The sequence below is a fragment of the Pleurodeles waltl genome, chromosome 6 (assembly GCF_031143425.1).
Source record: "Pleurodeles waltl isolate 20211129_DDA chromosome 6, aPleWal1.hap1.20221129, whole genome shotgun sequence".
Lineage (NCBI taxonomy): Eukaryota > Metazoa > Chordata > Amphibia > Caudata > Salamandridae > Pleurodeles > Pleurodeles waltl.
Window position 1 is genome coordinate 825127913 of NC_090445.1, and position 21801 is coordinate 825149713.

The 21801-nt window shown below is 42.2% G+C and overlaps 1 protein-coding gene across 4 annotated transcripts in view; it reads left to right on the forward strand.

Moving 5' to 3' along the window:
• The window catches only part of NT5C2 (5'-nucleotidase, cytosolic II), a 338739-nt gene that overhangs the window by 237656 nt on the left and 79282 nt on the right, over window positions 1-21801 (forward strand). For all 4 annotated transcript variants that reach the window (XM_069239484.1, XM_069239485.1, XM_069239486.1 and 1 more), the window contains 2 exons: window positions 4371-4422; window positions 13169-13229. In XM_069239484.1, coding sequence (XP_069095585.1) covers window positions 4371-4422; window positions 13169-13229 — 113 coding nt within the window. The remainder of the gene's footprint in view (window positions 1-4370; window positions 4423-13168; window positions 13230-21801) is intronic.

Genomic DNA, 21801 nt, shown 5'->3' on the forward strand with positions numbered 1-21801 from the left:
CAAAAGAGGGAAGGGGACTGAGGAGACCCCTGTCAGTGTTAATTGAATCTTCTGACCCGATGTATTGTATTTCTTTATTTATTATATTTCTTAATGTATTTCTTTATTTATTTTAGCTGTCTTATATAGCGTGTACCATACCACCATGGTGTTTGTATGCTTTACAATATTAGTCATAAAATACTATGTAGAACCAATCGCCACATAAAGAAGAGGATGGAATATACAACAAATATAGAGCAAACCAAAGGAGTTGAGGTCACTAATTTTTACAGCTGTCCAGTAGATAGGTGACAGCTTTGTGCTAAATTAAACAAAGAAGGAAGAGTTCTATGTTTCATAAAAGACAGTGTCACAGGAGTAGGAGAGCTTTCAGCTCTTTCTTGATGGATCTCTGAGCTGAATTTTACTGGATGTCAGTTGAGGTGAAGTTCCAGATCTTCACAACACTCCCATTGAAGGATTGTAAGATCATTCTTGTTTTGTGAACTGTAATTTCCAGGAGTAGAAAGTCCTTGCTTTATAGTGCTCGACAGGTTCCAGATGGTCTTAATATTTTTAGATGGTATGTGAGTGTTACTTTCTGAAGGACTTTGTGTGCAAAAGAGCTGATCTTAAAGATGCTTCTTACTTCAATGGGTAGCAGCCATTGTAGAGTGATAAGCATAGAGTTGATGTTGTCAAGTCATTTGATACCTGACATTAATTGCAATGCAGCATGGTAGGCTCTTATGTTATGGAGCAATGTGCTTTTTTGGGACATCAGACAAGAGGGCATTCCAGAGTTGCTTCTGGGGAGAAACAATGTTTTAGCTACACATTGGAAATTGGCTTTGGAGATGAAGGACTTAATCCCTTTCAGACATCTGAACTGATGTTGGGCGTTTCTTTGCCTGAGCCGAGATGTGTGCTTTCATGTTGATTACTTTATCCAGAGTGCTGTCAAAGGATTTAATCAGTCAATGTCCAGTGCTTTACAGGCTAGGATATTTAGTGCAGTGTGCTACGATTGGACCAGAGTACAACCATATAGAACTGAAATTAGTAGAAATTTATTTTGAAAGGGTTCACTTTGAGATGATATGTCATTCAGGGTTAGGTGTTAGTTAGAGTCGTTGTGGCTAAGTGTGTGTTATCTTATTTTGAAGTAGACATTGAGGCATAGTCAATGTCATTGGTGGGAATGATGGACAGTGTTGGTAAGTCTGAGCAGGGAGCGAAGATATTCAATGTAGAAGATGAAAAGACTTGGGGAAAAGATGGTACACTGAGGAACAGGCTGTGCCTTATTTGTATTTGTTGTTTTCAATCTTCACAAAGCGAAGAAAACTATCTGAGTATTTTTCCATCTAATCCCATGGAATCTTTTAGAATGTTGGTATGGATGAGGTGACTGATAGTATTGAAGGCCAACGAGCGGTATGTCAGAATAAGGAGGTGGAGGGGTGTACTTTTCTAGGAAGCACACTGTGTTATCAACTATTTGGAGCAGCTGTGATCCTGATTGGAGGCCATTCAAAAGATCACTCTTAAAATGTGACAGTTTAGTTGTGAGGCAACACAGTATTAGATGTCTTCAGTCAGTAATAGGAAGGATGTTAACCAGTAATAGATAATCATGTCTTTTTTTAGTCAGCATTTGTTTTCTTTGTTTTTATTTTTCAAGGGAGGGTTTTAGTGCGTGTCTTTGGGTAGGCACACTGGGATCGGATCTTGAAGTGGGAGAAGGGTTATAGGGTTTGGTATTTTTGTGGTAGCTTCCTTTATGGAGATCTCATTAAAGGAGGACCCGCTTTCTGCAGATTGCTTGGTTTAATGGGTCGAGGTTGGCAGTCACAATCAATAGTAATTATTTTGAGAATAGAATGTCTTCATTTTACTTCCGCTCATTCTTTTAAAGAAAGACTATTGTCTTTCAAAATGCCTTTGCTATTCTGACCATAAGATATCAAGCATAACTCCGTTAAAAGGAAATGTATGCCTAAATCCTGGCTCTCTTTTTCCCAACTATTGGGAGCAACGCCATCCTTTGTCACCACATAAAAAAAGGCTTCACTAAATGTTTAAACAAAACCAAAAAAACTATACACTTTCTGGCAAAGTACATGCATTGGGTATAAGGCTGAGTTCTTAAACCTTGGTAAGCCACTCAGCAGTTCCCTGTTCTCCCCATTTTATAAATACTTGGATTTGATTTACTCATGCTGAGCATTGCTGTTTTTCTGAACTTTGTGTCAGTACTATGATCCTGTGATGGCTCTTGCAATGTTTTCCTATAACATTCCAGCCCCAGCTGTTTATGCACCCCATTCTGTTTTTGAATACAGCGTTTCGTGCAAGCCGAAGATTGCAGTAGCTGACCCAGAGAGGACCTTTTTTTGTCTTTTACTATCTTTTGAATCTTCTTGACTCATTTAGTGAGGCCTTCAAGTTAATGCTTCCCATAGAAAACTAGTTTTTCTCTCAATCAGGATTCAGTCTGTTGCCATCATATCTTCATCCTCTTCCTTCTTCTTTGTTCATTGCAGCTTATCCCACTGCTTTTTCATTTTTGTGTATATCCTCTTGCTTCATTTACTCTCCTTTGTGTTTTTTCCCCTCGGGTTTGATATCCCAGCAGTAATTCTTCAGCATGTCTCTTCTAAATTGCTGAGGTGTCCACCTGTACTTGAACCCTGTTCTACGAAATTCCTTTTAATACAACATAATACAAAATCTCAGACAAAACCCCTGCTCCCAAGAGCAGAGCCTTCATTGCAAAAATGAAAAACAAATTGTTAGTGAGCATAGTTTACCGTTGGTAAGATGTTGATATCTGTACTGAAAGTTTCCTGGAAGTGCCAGAGGAAGCAAGTACCCTCAGTATGGCTACTTTTGTGCATAGTTTAATTTTGCTGTTTCCTGTAGCACACCAATAGGGATTTCATTGTTTGTTTGTTGATCAAACAGATTTTTTTTTCTCTTTTGGTTCTTAATAACAGCCTCATGAGAGAGCCTTGTTGCAGGTATCACACCTTACATGGAAGCACATGTTAGGATGTAGCTCTATCATCTGCTTATAGAAACCCAGTTGGCCCCTCTAATGAAAACAGTTTTCAACAGTATAAGAATTATATGGTTACTGGCAAGCCACTTAGTTCAATCCAAAGTGTGGCCTGAGACCTCACACCTTCCATTATTCAACACATGCCTCTACATTCTCCAAGGTGCCACAGCATATTTTCTATGGGCACATCATTGTCTGCCTCTGATATCTGACAGAAACATAGAACAGGAGGAGCTACTAGTGCTTAATAGTATCCATAAAGTCTAATGGGACCTAACTAGTGGAAGGAAGGGCGGCTTTCCATTCAAGCATATATATGACATCTGGTAAATGGGGACGGTAGACACTATAAAACCAAAGAATCAAAAAATGCATTAAACAGTTCTTATGGCTACTGTAGCCCCTTTAAGCAGAAATCACTTTGATTCAATTGTTAAATCCTGTACTTGTGTATATGTTAGAATTTACGTCAAATACCCTACGTTCCCTGCCTTTCATCTCCTCAACTCTCAACCTTTATTTGAACTCTTAATCCAAATGCCTTATAATACAGTCCAGCTCAAGCTAACCTATTTCCCTCACTTTTTTTCATGTGCTGAAATATAATTGCATGGAGTTGTGTGATGCTGACTCCATGTCCAGTATGGTGCCTTCAAGGCTTACAGTCTAATATATTTTCAGCCAGGGGATCATTCTCTTAAAGCAGCAGTACATCTGTGAAATAAGGAATGACAAGAATATCTTGATTATAGACTAACATTCCAACTGAACTGTATGCGTAATTTTACAGCTTCATGCGCACTTTAGAGGAGACAAATGTCATCTTAAATTTCTTCTCGTAGCACATTATTTTATACCACCCACTTCTGAGATAACACCCTCAGAGGTTTAAGTATCTCAAGCTGAAACAGAGGCAGTTTCTCAGTGGGAAACAGCCCAACTACTTGGTATGATATGTTGAACTTTCAGGTTTGGAGAACATTGCAAACATTTTAACTCAGTATCTTTCCTCACTTGTAATACACAGCGGATAGATTGATGGTTTACTTTGGTAATTATATTGCTAGTACTGCTGTTATAAGGAATAACCTGGTTTTCCTGTTCATCTGCTCACAGACATCCTGTGTACAATTTTTTGTTTTAGCCTTTTTTAGATAAACCCTTTTTAGAAACAGGTTTTTAGAAACTACTGCTTCTTCTGATGAATTTTTATAATTTGTGTGGGGCTGGAGGAAGAGTCAGACACATTTATTTGTAAGTTACTTTGAGTAGTCAAACTTCAGTGGTCTATTTAACAATTAATATTTCTTCATTTGCTTCCTAGCTCTCTTTGAAGAACTTCAAAGCCTTGATATCTTCTTGGCAGAACTATACAAGTAAGTATAATAGGCTCCTCTACTTCTCAGCGTTTCATATTGCAAGACAAGTAAAAAGAGCATCCTCGCCCCAGTGCATAGTAGTTGAAACAAACCTCCCCAAAAGGTCTCTATGGCAGATTATGTAAATCCTTCAAACTTTAAGCAACATAAACATCAGCAGTACCCTTGTTACACTTCTCATCTGAAGAACTTACATGCTGTGGAAGTCCTTCGTTGTCCTTAACCCAACAAAATCTGCCATTATGAGTGCCCTATAATTCTGATGAGGCCTGTAACAGGACTGATGGGCCAGAGCTGATATGACATATTTCAGACATTTTGGATGTTGAAACCAGCCAGACTGTGGGTGAATCTCTATTGAGAAATAGTGTTTCTAACTTCCCAGTAATTCTTCAATTTTGAAAGTTTCCCTAAGGATGCACGTGGTAATCCTCCCGTATTTCTCCCCAATTGGTGATTGCTGTGGATTAAATGGGGTCACACGTATTGAGACCGTAATTGTCTTGTCTATCTTCTCCATTGCCTATTGTATTGTATTGTCATTCAAGCTATGTGGCGAATAATCAGTTAGGATCCAGAAGCAAACGAGTAGTGTTATAGTTTGAAATGGTGATTCTCAAAGGAAGACCTGTTTGGCTTCATATTTTGATTTGACGTTTGTGGTAACTCAACAAAATACTGGAACCTCAAAGAAACATGTCAAATAGGATATCCATTTAAGTTGCTCAAAATGAAACCTTGAGACTCTAAACACTGCAGCTTCAGAAACATGGCATTATATACTGTGTGATTGCATCTGACTGATAAGTGACTGTATTATAGAACTGCTTCCTTTTCTGAGTAAAATCCTCCAAAAAGCCAAATTGTCATAAAATATTGTATATCATAAGTAAGTACATTTTCGAAACTCCTTTGTTAAAATCATTTTAGTTGACCGATATTCAGGGTTCATCATTGAAAACAAAGATGTTGATGTCCCTGCAACAAGAAAACCCTCACCTAATAATGCCATTTTAGTTAACTGTTTTATATCATCCTATGTAAATCTATGGATATGCAGCCATTACTGCTTGTATTTTCTCACCTATTGTCTTAAATTTGTTCTCTGTGTTTTCTGTGTTCGAGTTTTTACTTTCTCTCATGGCCACTATTATTTTCCTTTTGTTGCATTTGAGCATTTGTCATATTTTAGTTTCAACTCTCTTATGTCTTCATGTGTTTCAGCCATGTTTGCTTTCTTGCCTTTAGACTTCTCTGTCTAACCCTCCCCCTCCTTCACACTAATAAAAGGTCCATACAAGCAAAAGGATGTGGTCACATTGTTCTCCAGTATTAGGGTATCTTTCATAGATTCACATGCTTGAATCATTCCCCGTCGTCGAAGTGGGAGTCCCACGGTACATAGAAAGCAATAAATAGAGAAAAACCTTTGTTTTCATTTTTTTTTTTTTTCATTGAAGTCAATAGGAAAAAACATATTCAATTGTAGAACTATCAGCCTCTTTAGAAAGAGCCCAAACTTCAGCCAATCAGGCGCGACCACCCTCTTAGAACCCTCAGCACAGAGGCTCAGTCTGTCAGATTTTCTACCGCACGTCGTGTGTAAGGGAGTCTCCCTGAGCTCTGCTCAGTTTTCCATCTCTTCAAGAGAAATCTTTAGAGAATTTCAATTCAGTTTTTTTCTTCAATACTTTTTTCCACCATGTCTACAAGAAAGGGCCTTTTTAGACCTTGTGGGACCTGTGGCAAATTGAGACTTCACTGTGAGGACCCTCACAAGGAATGTATCTATTGCTTACATCCAGAGCATAAGGTCAAGGACTGTAAGATCTGCAGGACCTTTCCTAATAAGACTCTGAGGGACAGAGAAGCCAGGCTCCTACTTTGGCTCCAGAAAAAGAAGGCAAGAGAAGCTCTTTCTGAAGAAGACAGTGACACTGCAGTGACCTCAAAGAAAAGAAAGAGGTCTGTGGAGAGCCTATCCCCTGCAAGCACTAAGTCAGCCAAGAAGCTGCATGCTTTTAAGGACACTGGGGATCTACCTTCAACATCTAAGGTAGCAAGTGGCAGGGTTCACTTGGAACCATCAACACCTGCTTCTTGTTCAAAGAAGCTTAAAAAGCCTTCCAGTTCTCTGCCTCCGTCGACGTCCAAAAAATCGACACCGTCGACGAGCGCTCCATCGACGACAGCTCTACCGGTGACGACGACTACGATGACGGCTACGTTTACAGCCCCTCCGTCTCCGATGATAGTGACTTCATCTCCGCTGTCGTCTACTACGATAACATCGGTGAGCCTTAAGTATGGTCCGTCGTCGTCGCAAACCTTGAAGATCATTAAGAAGCCGTCGACGGGTAAGAAGTTAAAATCTTTACCATTGACACATTCATCGACGAAGAGGTTCAGGCGGTCGCCGTCGCTTTCGCCGACGAAGATTCCGTCGACGCACCGGATCATGAAAACTCCGTCGTTGTCAACCCCGTCGACGGGTGACGCAGTGACATTGGCTTTGTCGACGGCTACTTCGTCGACGATGATACCACCAACTACACCGACGGTCCCGTCGACGCCCGCTCCGTCGACGCCCGCTCCGTCGACGCCCGCTCCGTCGACGACAGCTCCGTCGACGGGTCATTTTCCTGGAACATCACCTTACCTTCCGCAAAGGGTTTTGCCTGTACAAGTAAGGTCCTCTATATTACAACCATCGCATATATCGCCCAGCAAGGTTACACCGTCCCTCCGCAGCATCTTTTTGCTGATGATGATGATGATGGCGATGGATACTCGGATGACGGATTTTTTCCGGTAGCGCGTAGTCCGTCCGAACTACGTATAAAATGCCAAGAAGAGGATGAAGAGGAGGATCTTCAGCAATTTTCCCACCAACAGGATCAAGGGCATTTCGAACAATCAGAAGAGACAGTACAAATGCCGGTATCATTAATTAACAACCTTCAGCAAATGATGCAGGACTATTATGTGAGGTTTCCCCCGCCTGGTTCTTCCACACCGGTGCAGCCTCAGCAGACACCAGTGTCCACTCCGGCTAGACCTTCCACATTTCCAGACCCTATCACAGTACCTCCTTCTGTTCAGAGCATTGGCTCACCGTCATCCGAAGAGGAACGGGAAGAAGGGGAGATACAAGATTCAGACTCTTTAATACCAGAATGGGATGAGTACCAGATTCAGACTCCATCTCCATCTACACCACCGCCAGTAGACTCTCCTCCGCAGGACATTGGAGGTTTCCATTCTGTCATGGAGAGAGCTGCCAAGAGATTCCAGCTACCGATTACGTCTAAACAATCAGATTGTTTTCTTTATGACTTTAAAGAGGACACAAGAAAATCAGTGAGGGCCATTCCCATTGTCGACTTCATCTGGGAAGAAGGCTTAAAGGTCATGCAGACTCCGTCCTCCATTCCTGCAGTCTTGCCCAGGCTAGAAAAGAAATATAAGGCACCTGACAACTCCCCAGCATGTCTAATCAGCCACCCTAAACCGGATTCAGTTATCTCCCTGGCAGCACAGAGAAGATCCAGGAATCCGTCAGCTTCTCTGACCGCACCTCCAGACAAGGAAGGACGGCGTCTGGACTCCATAGGTAAAAAAATTTCAACCATGGCTGCCACCACTGTTAGAGCCGCCAACTCTCTAGCAATACTGGGGAGATACGATCATCAGATGTGGTCTGACATGTCACAATTCATTGACATGATACCTGAATCCAGTAGAGCAGAAGCACGCAGAATTCTTCAAGAAGGAGAAAAGATTTCGGCCGAAATCATAGACTCTGCCATTGATGTCTCTTCCACAGGTTTTAGACAATTGGCCGGTGCTGCGGTTCTCAGACGCCAAGGGTGGCTAAAGGCTACCTCTTTTAGGCCCGAAGTTCAGTTGAAAGTTCTAGACAGGCCATATGATGGAGAACTTTTATTTGGAAAACATGTCGACGATGCATTGCAGTCGATCAAGTCAGACACTGAAACAGCCAGGTCACTTGCAGCGCTTCAGTACAAGAGGCAACCCTTTCGAGGAGCGAGAGGGAGAGGTACTTTTTCTCACAGAGGAGGCTTTCAACAATATAGACCGTACTCCTCTTACCAAGGCCAATATCGCTCAACGTATGGCCAGCAACAACAGCATTCCTTTCGCCAGCAAACATCAGCTCGCTTCAGACAGCAAACAAGAGGAAAATCTGCTTTCAGACCCAAGGATACGACTAGAAAGCAGTGACCCTCATCAAATGCCTGCACCCAGCCCCTGCACCAACACTCGTATAGGGGGCACAATTTCCGGGTTTCTGCATCAATGGTCCAGAATAACAACAGACAGATGGGTTTTGGACATTATCAAGCGGGGGCATACACTAGAATTCAACCAGTCTCCTCCTCAAGTACCACCAGGAGGCCCCCCGCCAGCCCACCTCAACGAGCTTATGGAACAGATTGCTATCTTAATGAGCAAGGGAGCAATAGAGATCGTACCAAGAAATCAGAGGGGAATAGGTTTTTACTCCCGTTTTTTCCTTATCCGGAAGAAGAACGGAGATTGGAGACCTATTCTCGATCTTCGATCGCTCAACAAATACCTCAAGAAGCAATCTTTTCGCATGATCTCTCTTCAAGACGTTCTGAGCCTCCTCAATCGAGGGGATTTTATGACCTCGCTAGATCTTCAGGACGCATATTTTCACATTCCAATTCACCCCAATCATCGGAAATTCTTGCGGTTCAGGGTCGCAGGCATTCACTACCAGTTCAGAGTACTTCCGTTTGGCCTCAAGTCGCCTCCAAGAGTGTTCACCAAAGTTTTGGCGCCAGTGGCAGCCCACCTCAGGCAATTAGGGGTACAGGTCTTCCCTTACCTAGACGACTGGCTAATAAAAGCACGTACAGCGTCGAAGGCTGCCAGAGATACGGAAACATGTCTCTCCCTTTTCGGAGCTTTGGGTTTGTCGGTCAACTACCCCAAGTCTCACACAGAGCCCACTCAGAACATCACGTTTCTAGGAGCCATCTTGGACACTTTACAAGCAAAAGCCTTTCCTTCACAGGACAGAAGACAGAGACTTCGAAACTTAGCAGCTCGGCTCAGCAAAAGAAGGTCCGTTTCAGTACGGACTTACAAGTCTTTTCTAGGGATACTATCGTCATGCATTCCATTGATAAGGAACTGTCGCCTCCACATGAGGACTCTTCAACAACAACTAGACAACCAGTGGAAACAGACAGAAGGCTCTTTCGACGAGCTAGTACAAATCACCCCTGCAGCGAAACAGGCTTTCACGTGGTGGAAAGAAACTCCCCTAGTCTCAGACGGGCTGTCATTTCTGAAAGACAGGACCATGCACATAGTAACAACGGACGCATCCCTGGAGGGATGGGGTGCTCATTTACAGGATCTTTCCGTGAGGGGAAAATGGTCTATGCAAGAATCAACTCTCCACATAAACGTATTAGAGCTCAGAGCGGTGTTTTTGGCACTCAAATCCTTCCTCATGAACATCAAAGACTCTTCAGTGTTGATAAGGACAGACAACACCACGGTCATGCACTATATCAACAAACAAAGAGGCACAAGATCTCGAGCATTATCCCTGGAGGCACAGGAGCTGTGGCATTGGGTAACTCAGCATGGAATCACCATCCGAGCAGAACATCTCCCAGGGATCACCAACATCTGGGCAGATGCCTTGAGCAGGAATCGAACCAGCTGCCACGAGTGGGAAATCAATCAGTCGGTTCTCGACAATCTCTTTCACCTTTGGGGCAAGCCCACCATAGATCTATTCGCGACCAAGGACAACAAGAAATGCCGACACTTGTCAAGCTGGCATCCGCAGAGGGGTTCAAGAGGGAATGCGTTTTTGATCAGATGGTCAGGGATTTATGCATACGCTTTTCCCCCGCTTCCACTCATCCCGAGACTTCTGCTAAAGATGAAGAGGGAACGATGCAGGATTCTTCTAATCGCTTCGAGATGGCCACGCCAGTTCTGGTTCACAGAACTTCTATTGCTATCGGAACAACCTCACATTCGGCTGAAGGCAATTCCGGATCTGCTAACAATGAGCCAGGGTCAGGTTCGTCATCCCAACCCGACATCTCTTCGTTTATCAGCCTGGCTCCTGAATTCTATGAATTTGATGGTTTGAATATTCCTCCGGAGTGCAGAGAGATACTTGCCTGTGCCAGAGCCCAGTCTACAAATCGCACATACAAATTCAAGTGGAAGAGGTTTTGTTTGTGGTGCGCTGCTTCCAGCATCCATCCTCTGTCATCATCCCCTGAACAGATTTTGCCATATTTATTACATTTGGCCAAATCCGGTCTTTCGCATTCATCGATTAAAGTGCATTTGGCTGCCATATCTCGTTACAGACGGACCTCTCAGTCACCTTCACTATGGTCTGCCAGAATAATCAAACAATTTCCTAAAGGTTTTTTCAGAAAATATCCACCAATTCACCGTCCTGCACCACAATGGCATCTGAACATTGTGCTCTCCCAATTAATGAAACATCCGTTCGAGCCTATTCATAGAGTGGATTTGAAGTTCGTTTCTTTTAAAACGGCCCTTCTTTTAGCCTTGACATCGGCAAGGAGAGTCAGTGATATCCAGGCATTTACAATTTCTCCACCTTTCCTTCAATTCAAGCCGGAGGTGGTCATTTTAAGAACAAATCCAAGGTTTATACCTAAAGTTCCATCATCTTTTCACTTAAACGAACCAGTAGTTCTGCGAACATTTTTTCCAAATCCTCAAACGGCAGCTGAACGAGCTCTGCATTCGTTCGACATTAAGCGCTGTTTAAAGTTCTATATAGATAGAACAACTGCTTTCCGTAAATCTGAACAGTTGTTTATCAGCTTTGGAAAGGTCAATCGTGGTAGCGCAGTTACTAAACAAACTATAGCGCGTTGGATTTCTGCTGCCATTCAGTTGACCCACCAGTTGGCGGGAAAGCCATTATCATCTAAGGTCCGGGCGCACTCCACTAGAGCAGTTTCCACTTCCACGGCTCTGTTCGCTGGAATTCCTTTGGACCAAATCTGCAAGGCAGCGACATGGACACGTCCTCATACTTTCACCCAGCATTACTGCCTGGAAGCTACGGACAAGGTGGATGCTGCGGTAGGACAAGCGGTTTTGCGCAATTTGTAAACATAAGGTGAGCCTATAAGCCTTACCCTCCGTCCTCTGTGTCTCATTTCATATGTAATTTAGAGTATATCCTTCTTATATGCAGTTAGAGGTATTCATATTTTTCTTTGCTACATGGAATATATATGTATATGTATAAATGTTTATATATAGATTTGTATATAATGGATGAATACTACATGTACTTAGGAATGGTTAGCTCTTAATTTGCAGATTTAATCGCTTATATACATTCAGTCAACATGCAATATATTTATGCGTTCTGTTGGTACTACAAGAAAATAATAATTTATCCATTTACTGCTGACTATTCTGATTCAAGCATGTGAATCTATGAAAGATACCCTAATACTGGAGAAGAAAATAAGTTACTTACCTGTAACTGTAGTTCTCCAGTATTGGTATCTTTCATAGATTCACATGCGACCCACCCTCCTCCCCAGAGAGGCTCACCTTCTGGAATTTTTTCCTGTGTACACTAGTGCGGAGAAATCTGACAGACTGAGCCTCTGTGCTGAGGGTTCTAAGAGGGTGGTCGCGCCTGATTGGCTGAAGTTTGGGCTCTTTCTAAAGAGGCTGATAGTTCTACAATTGAATATGTTTTTTCCTATTGACTTCAATGAAAAGAAAAAAAAAAAAAAAAGAAAAGAAAGGTTTTTCTCTATTTATTGCTTTCTATGTACCGTGGGACTCCCACTTCGACGACGGGGAATGATTCAAGCATGTGAATCTATGAAAGATACCAATACTGGAGAACTACAGTTACAGGTAAGTAACTTATTTTCTTTTGCACAACAAAAATCAAAATCCGTTTATAAGATTTAGTGCCTATTTTGTACTCAGGCATTTGAGTCCAACACTCCTTATATGTCCCCATATGTTACTTTCTTTTGTCGTGGTTGTGGTGATTACAATTGAAACAGCATGGCTTGCAGTAGGTACACCTTGTGTTTTGCCTTTTCTCAGTAGTTCGTAGGGTTTTGGAATCCACTTCTTTCTATTGCCCTTTTTCTTACATCTATTTGCAGTGTATCCTTAAAGCTAAACTTTTTCTAACTAAGGTGGCACTCTGGGTCTGAATTTTTGGAAGCTAACCTTCACCCACCTTTATTGTCAGTAATTTGAATTTTTCATCCCATTCCCAAGGACACTGTGCATGATTGTCTTTAAGCAACAGCTACTAAAAGTAGCCTTCTTTGCCATTTACCCTTCCACCCCATTAGGCAATCTGATTGTTGCATGATGAGTAGAACTCTTCTTGCAGAATCCTGGTTTGGTATGAAGAGGCACACCCCAGAGCATATTCATCTATTGGAAACTTTTAATTTTGTCAGTAGTCATACTCTAGGCCCCCTACGTTCTAACTTGTAGGGACATTCAGAGCACCTTGTATAAATTTGAGATTTGGCCCTCAGGAGATTCATAGTACTTTAAAATGTTTCTTGAATACTGTATCTACTCCCTGCCAGCTATTCTTTGGAGCAAGGGACCCTGAGGTATATGTTAATATTGTTGTCGTACCCCAACATTTATGGTCATGCATTTTTTTCTTTTAATTTTTCTACAGGCATTTAGACAGCAGCAGCAATGAACGTCCAGATATAAGTTCCATTCAGCGGCGCATTAAGGTATTTCAAATAAACAGTGGGGGCCTCAGTTCTCCCTAAAATGTTAAGGAGTATGGCGACCTCCTTGGCAACAGCAATTCTGTTAACTTTGAAAATATGAACTAACATGGCCCATATAAGTTACCATAATAACATTTTGTAATACATAATGTATCACTTGTCAAGATTAGCCTTCCTAAATTTATACAGGAGTCTGTTTTGTAATCTGTTCTAAATGAAATAACCTCACTATTTACATAACGTCATTTTAAAGTTTGAATAGTGTCATCATTACTGCAGTCATATTTTTGAGGTTAAAATCATGTAGGAATATGTATTGCTGTTTTCAGAATAAACATATGGGAGACCAATGTGACTCAAAACACTGGATGTACAGTGTATGTGACCTTGTTGAGACGTATGAAAAATACTTTTTTGTTCTTACGCAGTTGAAACTACCACTGAATAGTGTAATATGGAAATTAAACTTTCACTCAGCATAAACAAGAACAATATAGTAAGCAAGGTGTTGAGAGATGGTTATTGGTCCATTTTACTTTTAGTAAAAACGGTTCTTGTTTTTAAATGTCCTGCAAAATTTATATATTCTTATATATAAAATACTCTGAATATCCTTCACTTCGGTTTAAAGCAGCTATACCACAAGGTCCCATGGTAGTCTTTAAATTTGTTAAATAAAATAGGCACTTATTCGTTCACTACCTACATTGAATTTGTAGAAGAAAATAAGCAAGTGTTTGTTACTGTGTGTGGTTGCACCTGACTTGAATAATATTTGCAGCAGCATCTTGTGACATTTCCAGTTGGGCTGCATTTCATGTTGTATGGATGTTTTTGTATTTAGTGTAGTGATGTTTGTTTTGTTTATTTTTCTGCAAGGTTTTGGTGTGGTCCTGTGGTCCTTATTGATGTTTTAGGTGCAGATGGTTTAAGTAAGCAAATAGATTTGTTTTTGTGGTCTCTTCTAATGCATTGCGCCTCCCCAAGTATGAGAAATAAAATAGTAATAATTTGGTAAATATCTAGCACAGTCTACATTGCTCTTAAATTTAAAAAATGATGAACAAGTTACACAACATTACAGTAAATTGATTGTAGTAGTATTTTGTCTGTACACGCATACCAAGCACTACTGCCTGGACAGTCACATTGTTGTGACAGACACTTTGCCCATTTGGTCCTCCAGGGCTTCAGTCTTAGTCTATTCGCAGACCCGCCTCCTGAGAGATATTTCTAGGGCATCTAATCTAAGGTAAGGAATCTGCAGCTAGAAGTCTCTATCAGGTGCACAAGTTACTTGCCTTCAGTATGGTAGAGACTCTATCTAGCCCCAGATTCCTTACAGACCCACCTCGCTCCTCTAACTGATTTCTCCATATAAGGTAGCCCTTAGTGTCATCCCACTGGTGCATCAGCAAAATTCATGGGTCTGCTTCCAGTGTATAAAGGTCACAAAAAGCAATTGATGTCAGTGTGCTAGGGTGGTTCCTATGTAGGCACCGCACACTTCACTTTCGGCAGCAGTGGCACTGACATGGGGCCGAATGGCGTTGCCTACTGGCTCACAGAGATACTGCAGAAAAAAAACTTTATTGATCCAGTATGACTCCTGGGGATTACTCTAAGGAAAGAAATCTGCAGCCAGCTAGAGTCTGTAACAGATAAGGCATTATCGTAGGTAAATAACATTTTATTTTACCATTGTCATGTTAAAAATAACAAATATGACAAATTATTTGCTATGCCAATATAAAACCTCCCTTTTTTCTGGCATACATGATGGACCTGGAACTTAAATTTCCACACATTTATTTATTATAGTACCTTTAGCTGATGAAAGTGGTAAAATAGACTCATGGATGGAGTGCTTTGAATTTTAGTCTATGGGCCAAGATTATCTATTTTGCTACCTATGCTTTTATGACACTTCCTGGCCCTGTTGATGTGTGCCAAATACACTTATTCTATTGCTTTCTGGTATGAATGTAACCTTACCGGGCTCATGTAGACTTGCTCAGCTCCCCACAAAGCTTCTCAATTCCAGCCATTAAGCATTAAGATAATGTTTTCATTCCTCTTTCCAGAGAGTTAGTAACACTGTTCATGAATTATCTGGGTTAAGTTATTATCCTGCTAAAGGAATTCCACCCTCCAAAGCAAAATTATTATAATTATTACTTTTGCGACAAGGACACTTGCCAACCCTGTCTCCTTAACAAATTCATCCATGTCACTCCCTGGTAGCTGCGGATTCAACGCTGTGGCGCACAACACATACTGCTCACTCTGTGTTTGAAGCACTAGAAGGCCAAACATCCGGTAAGTCTCTGAGTTACTCAAACAAAAACTGATCCCACTTCCTGCATTCAGACACAATATCTTGACTGTACCACTACAAGTTGAGACTTTTCAACTACCTTGTCCTGTCCTATTGACCACGCCTCAGGTCAGTTTTGGACTATGGGGGTCATTACGACCCTGGCGGCCGGTGGTATGTTGGCGGTAACACCGCCAACAGGCTGGCGGTGTTCCGCCAGCAATTATGACCGTGGCGGAATTGCCACGGTCATACCGCCCGCCCCTCCACTTTCCCGGCAGGATTCCGCCTGGCGGTCATAATCCCCAGGGCAGTGGTGCCAGCACCGCTGCCCGGGGGATTATGAGTCCCCGACTGCCGGCCTGTCCATGGCGGTGAAAGGCCGGCGGTAAGGGGGCTTGGGGTGCCCCTGGGGGCCCCTGCACTGCCCATGCAAATGGCATGGGCAGTGCAGGGGCCCCAGGAATAGCCCCGTTGCGCATTTCACTGCCCAAATTTCAGGCAGTGAAATGCGCGACGGGTGCTACTGCACCCGCTGCACATCAGCATTGCCGCCGGCTCTATTACGAGCTGGCTGCAATGTTGATGTGACATTTCCGCTGGCCCAGCGGAAATGTCATAATAGGGAGCCAGGAATACCGCCGGCAATGGCGGTATTCTGTCTCCCGCGGCCTCGGCGGTCTTTTGAAAAGACCGCCGAGGTCGTAATGACCCCCTATATCAATGTTTCTATTGCTCAAAGCCTACCCTCAAAACCCACCTGCTATAGTTTGAATAGCTAGACAGCTGTCAACCCTCAGTCTCCTCTAACTTTGCTCACTACTGCAAGAAAGTGAATTACTCAGTTTGGAGTGGTGGTAGTCCACCACAAGTAATAACATCACTAATGTGTTAAACCCAAGCAATGGTTTCAATAATCTATAAGATTGCATATACATTTGACGAAGTCCCACTGAAACTGTTGGTTTTCACAGGAAAAGCTCAGAGTGGGAAAAATTTACATTTTGCATCCAGAGAAGGCTTCTTATTAGCCTGATCATTTTCACACCTTCGTTCTGTCAAGATTTCTGTATTTGGACTTAGGGCCTCATTTATATTTTGGCAAGACAGTCCATTGTTCCTCCATAGCCCTGGAGTAAATTACTCTGTCTGCCAGGTATGGGGGCTGACTGCCAGATGTATTAGTGACTGCCAGCAGGTCATTTATAAAGCATTGCCAGGAACTGCCTTGACTTTGGTTCCTGGCAGTGCTTTTAACAGTTTGGTGCAAGGCTCCGTCAACATGATGGAGCCTTAAAAAAAAATCCCCAAAATTGGATTTTCTTTTTGAAAAATAAAAAAGTAGTGGTCCCTTTGCCATGTTAGTCACCTCCCATGGAAGGGGAAGCACTATTTGCATTTTACTGTCCTTCACGGTGAGGGACAGTACAAAAAAAATGCCCATATGTCCGCCATCCTTATTGGATGGGCCGACATGTAGCCATTTTACTGACTGTCCTTCTGCCGTCAGAGAGGTTTAGCTAAGGCTGTGACTGAGCAGTCACCGCCGTAGCCAAACCAAAGGTCTGGCCGCATTTAAATGGGTGGGCGGACCTTCAAGTGGGCGGCATGTATATTCTTTTGAAGCATGCCGTCAAAATATGAATTAAGCCCTTAGTCACTATTTTGGTGCTTACAATCTACTAGCGGGGCGAGGCTGCAAACTATATTTTGATCACACCAAAGTCGGATGGGTTTTCCCACGAAGGCCTGCTGAACAGGTTTTTTGAGGGGCAAAAAGCTCAAAACAGAGCCAACTTCAAATCTGCGCTTGCTGATGTCACTCTTTGGTCGAATCGATTTGGGTGGTTGGCCCTGGTACTCCGGAGCTCCTGAAGTCCAACATTTCCTTAGATTGTTGGAGAAGTCCAGCAGGTCTCCGACACGGGTCCCATGACCTCAGGGACATTACTTAGTAGACAGAACATGCTCTGGCAAAGGCCATCAGCAGGGTCCAGGTCAGGTCCAGTTGTCAACTAGTCAGGTGTACACTTCCATAAAAAGGTATCTTGCAGCTTGTTGTAGCCCTGTAGCCGCATAGGTCAGCCAGCTGGCCATTGGAGACCACTTTGTCCTGGGTACGAGTGAGAGCAGTTCCAGCTCTTCAGGTCTCAAACAGCAGGTGCAGCCCTTCTACTCGTCCAAAGTTCCAGAAGGTGGTTTGAGGAGCCAGTGATGAGATTATTTTTTATAAAGATCAGTAGCCAGTGAGCAGGAGCAACTCCTGGACTATCCTTAAGCAGTGGGTGAAATGTTCTGGGGGCAGACCTACCCACTTTTTCAGCACATCCTGTTAGACTTACTGGAAACTGTGCCAGATCACGCTACTCTATGAGAAATTGAAGATGCCACCGGCCTTCGAGGCAACCTGTGTGGGTGTGTGTGTAGGGAAGTGAACAGTGCCCTCCTTTTAAGCTACATCAAACTGATTTTGGGATCAGCTCCCCCTCTCAATGGAACATCGCCAGACTGACTACCATGTGTCCTGGGATCAAAGAGTTTTGCCCTCGCAGTTTGCCCTCGCAGTTTGTCCTTAATCTAAACTATGAACTGGCAGGACTCGCCTCTTCTCTTTTCAAGCTAAGTAAGACCTTGGAACCTCTACAGCTAGGCAGAAGAAAGGTAACTTTGTAAAAGTAACTTCTTCTAACTATTAATTAAAAATTCAACTTCACCATAATAAATATTTTTCTAACTTATCCAAAACCTGAGATAGGAGGATTAATATATTAATCTACACTCTGGTTTTCCTCATAGAACAGCAAGATCCTTCTTCTGTGAAAACAGCTTTTGGAAGCTTGGCCCAGTTTTAAATACCATGCACCCTACCTCGTGGGCTACAAGGCTTGCATAGTGTTGACTTTTTAATATTAAGGAAGATTTTTTGTCTGTCAGAAGGATTATTTTGAGAGGTTTGATCTTCATCGGTCAGGCTACATTGGTAGGCCTGAATCCATATTGCCCTTGTCACACTAATGGATGGCATTATAAGTGCTGCAGTCCACTGGTTTCTTCACCACACACTACTTCTTTACAGGAAAGTTAAGTATGCCAATCTGGGATTAGTCAGTGTTCACACTTCTAGGGGCTCAGAACTCACACACTGGGCAGTAGTGCATCAGTGTGCAGAGTTTTAAAAAAGCAATAAAATTCAGCAAAACATGTGGGGTGACCATGCAAAAAGCGGCTTTTTCTCATAGCTCCTATCTTTGGTATTCCAGTACAATATCAAACCTGCCTAACTTTGTAGATAGTAAATACATATGTATCATACTATTGTTAGCGATGTCTCAATCATTACCAAAACATATATCATCAATATGTTTATATGTACCCTCCCTGAAAAAAAATTCTAAATGCACCACCATTTTCCTATGAGCTATACCTCCTGCATTAATAAATGCTAGTAATGGCAGAAAAGAGGTTTTAATCTGTGTTCATCTTGTCATGTACAAATTTCTTCCTTCATTTTGGTTCCATGGTATTGTTGATTAGCAGTTCCAAGACATATAATATTGGTTAGAGGGTGTAGAAATTATAATTAGGAGCACACGGATAGGGGCAAGCAGCAACTAATTTTAGTTTACATTTAGATGCATTAAATTAAATGCGTGCAAAATATTACCGATATAATGCAATGTGTGTAATACTGTAAAGCAATGAACACAAGTAAAGAAACATGCATCAGTTTATAAACGTACGTATGTAAACGGTATTTATATATTGCGCAAACCTAGCTTTGAAGCAACTCAGCACTGTACATTATATGAAGGTTTGGGAGACAATCGTAGATTGCACACACCAAGTGGGGAGGGGGATTTAATAAACTATGAGGACACCTTGAAAATACAAAACATTACTAAGGTACACATTCTTATTGTGTATTAAGACCAATCCGAAAAGACCTAACATCCCAACCTCCCCATACCAACTCTTGTTCCAGAAGAAATAAAGAGAAAAATGTATCACATCAAATCTCTCTTACGTTTGGGCACCATTTTGTGATGTTATGTAACTATATAGACAAAATATATTAGTATACCTTCAGTTTATTGTTGCTGAAGACTTTCTATAAGAAATTGTTTTATTGTTTGAGGAGGTGGAATCCCCATTCAGGAAACAACCATAATCCTTGACCGGGTGAGCCACAAAAATCTCCAAATTAACCTGTCTTTAACTCTTGTAGCTTGGCACAAAGAAGTCATGCTTAACTTCAAGAAATATGTAAAGTATCTGTGCAGCACGCAAACAGTAATAAAGTTAAAACACAACACAAGGGAAATCCAAAACCAAGTCAGAAAAAGAGAATCAATTTTATTAAATATAATAGATACTAGAATGACAGAAATCCAGTCAGTAGAACCATAGAGATTCAGTTTCGAAGTATTCAGTGAAAATAGCGCCGAAATCCACAAAGCACCATTCACTTTCATCTGGTCATGGTAGACCAGACGAAAGTCACAAGTGCAGGCCGACTGTGATGGAGCTGGAGTTGGATGAAGGGACCAAGCTAGTCTCAATAAAAAGTTTCCATCTAAGTCTAGCGAGAGGAGATCCGTTCATGTTGCAGGAGGCCGCAAGAAGGAGGGTGAGCGTTGCAAATGTTCGTCGCTGTAGTTTAAAAAGAAGGTCGGACTTTGCAGACGGTCGTCGATCTAGCGTAAAAAAACATTTGGGTGTCATGGACAGTTGTTGTTGCAGCTTTACGTTAGCGGTTCTTGCAGGCTGTCATTGCTGTAGTGCACAGTGCAGGTCTCATGTTGCAAGTCACCGCAGACTGTTGGTACGAAAAGCAAGTTTATCCTGAGCTTTGTGTTGCTTGTCACTGTAGGTGCATGCCCGTTTGTGGTCACTAGGAGCCAAAACCTCAGAATTTTCACCTTTTCTTTAGGAGGAGTACACTCTGATTCCAGCCAAGGTTCCAGAACCTAGCAAGGCATCTCTTGGTAAGCAGGACTCACTGTTGCTGAGGCCAGCATCAGGGTTCAGGTAGGTCCAGTTGCAGCAGGTCAGGTGGGCTGTTGCAGGGAAGCCTCTGAAGCTTGTTGTTTCCCTGTAGCTAACACGGGAGGTCAGCCAACTGACCCTTGGATTCACTCTGGGTAACCTGGGATGCAGGCAATCATATCCAGCCTTCCTTTTCAAACAGGAAGGCAGTACTCTGGCAGCAGGGTAGTGCAACAGGCACTTAACCAATATTATTCTACAGCTCTTTACTTCCACGTTATATATATCTGCTACCCTGCTATTAACTTGTAAAGCTTCACATTACCATAAAACATTCCTTTAAAGCCAGGCCTACCAGCATTCCCAATACTTGTCACACTTGGTGCCAGTCTTTGTGTGAGGGAATTCCCTGACCTACCCTCAAAATTGGATCTGGTAAGTTATTTTCCTTGCCCAGGCTCCAAACTGTCTGAGGTGACAAAAGATAGGACAGGCCTAGTGTTTGGTTCCTTTGTGTGTGCTGTAGGCAAAGCCCTTGAAGTGTAAGTGGGCTGTGTACAGCCCCTCCCCAACCATCCGGTCACGGTGGCTTATCCTTTATGCATCTAAGCCCCCTTTGTGTTACCTTCTGGAAGCCATTCTCAAACCCCAACTGCAGAGCCTTTCAGCCATATGACCCAGGACACTGGCAGAAAGCACAAATGGTTGGGACAAGAAAATGTCAACTTCCTAAAAGTGACTTTTTCAAAATTGTAATTTATAATCCAACTCCTTCCTTAAAGAGGCTTTTAAATTACAATTTATTTGCTTGTAAACAGAATATCTGCTTCTTCTACCAATCTAAAGTTAGCACTTATTAAATGTAATAAGGTAACCCTGTAATAGTCAATTGGAATGATAGGCCTTAAAACAATGAAAAATGCCTTCTTGTGGTTTTCACTGCCAGGACATGTAAAACTTAAACACACATTTCCGACTTTTTAAATACTATGCATCCTGCCCCACGAACTTTTAGGGCCAATTTTATGGGTGACTTATAAGTATTAAAAGGAAAGTTTAAGCCTTTATTTTGCTAGTTCGAAAAGGCAGTTTAAAACTGCACTAAAATCTGCAGAGGCAGGTCTGAAACATGTTTTAAAACACTATCTTAGTGGGTTGCAAAATGAGTGCTGCAGCACACTAGTAGCATTTAATTTACAGCCCTGGGTACATGTAGTACTATATGCTAGGGACTCACAAGTACATTAAATGTAAATGTCAGTTGTACTA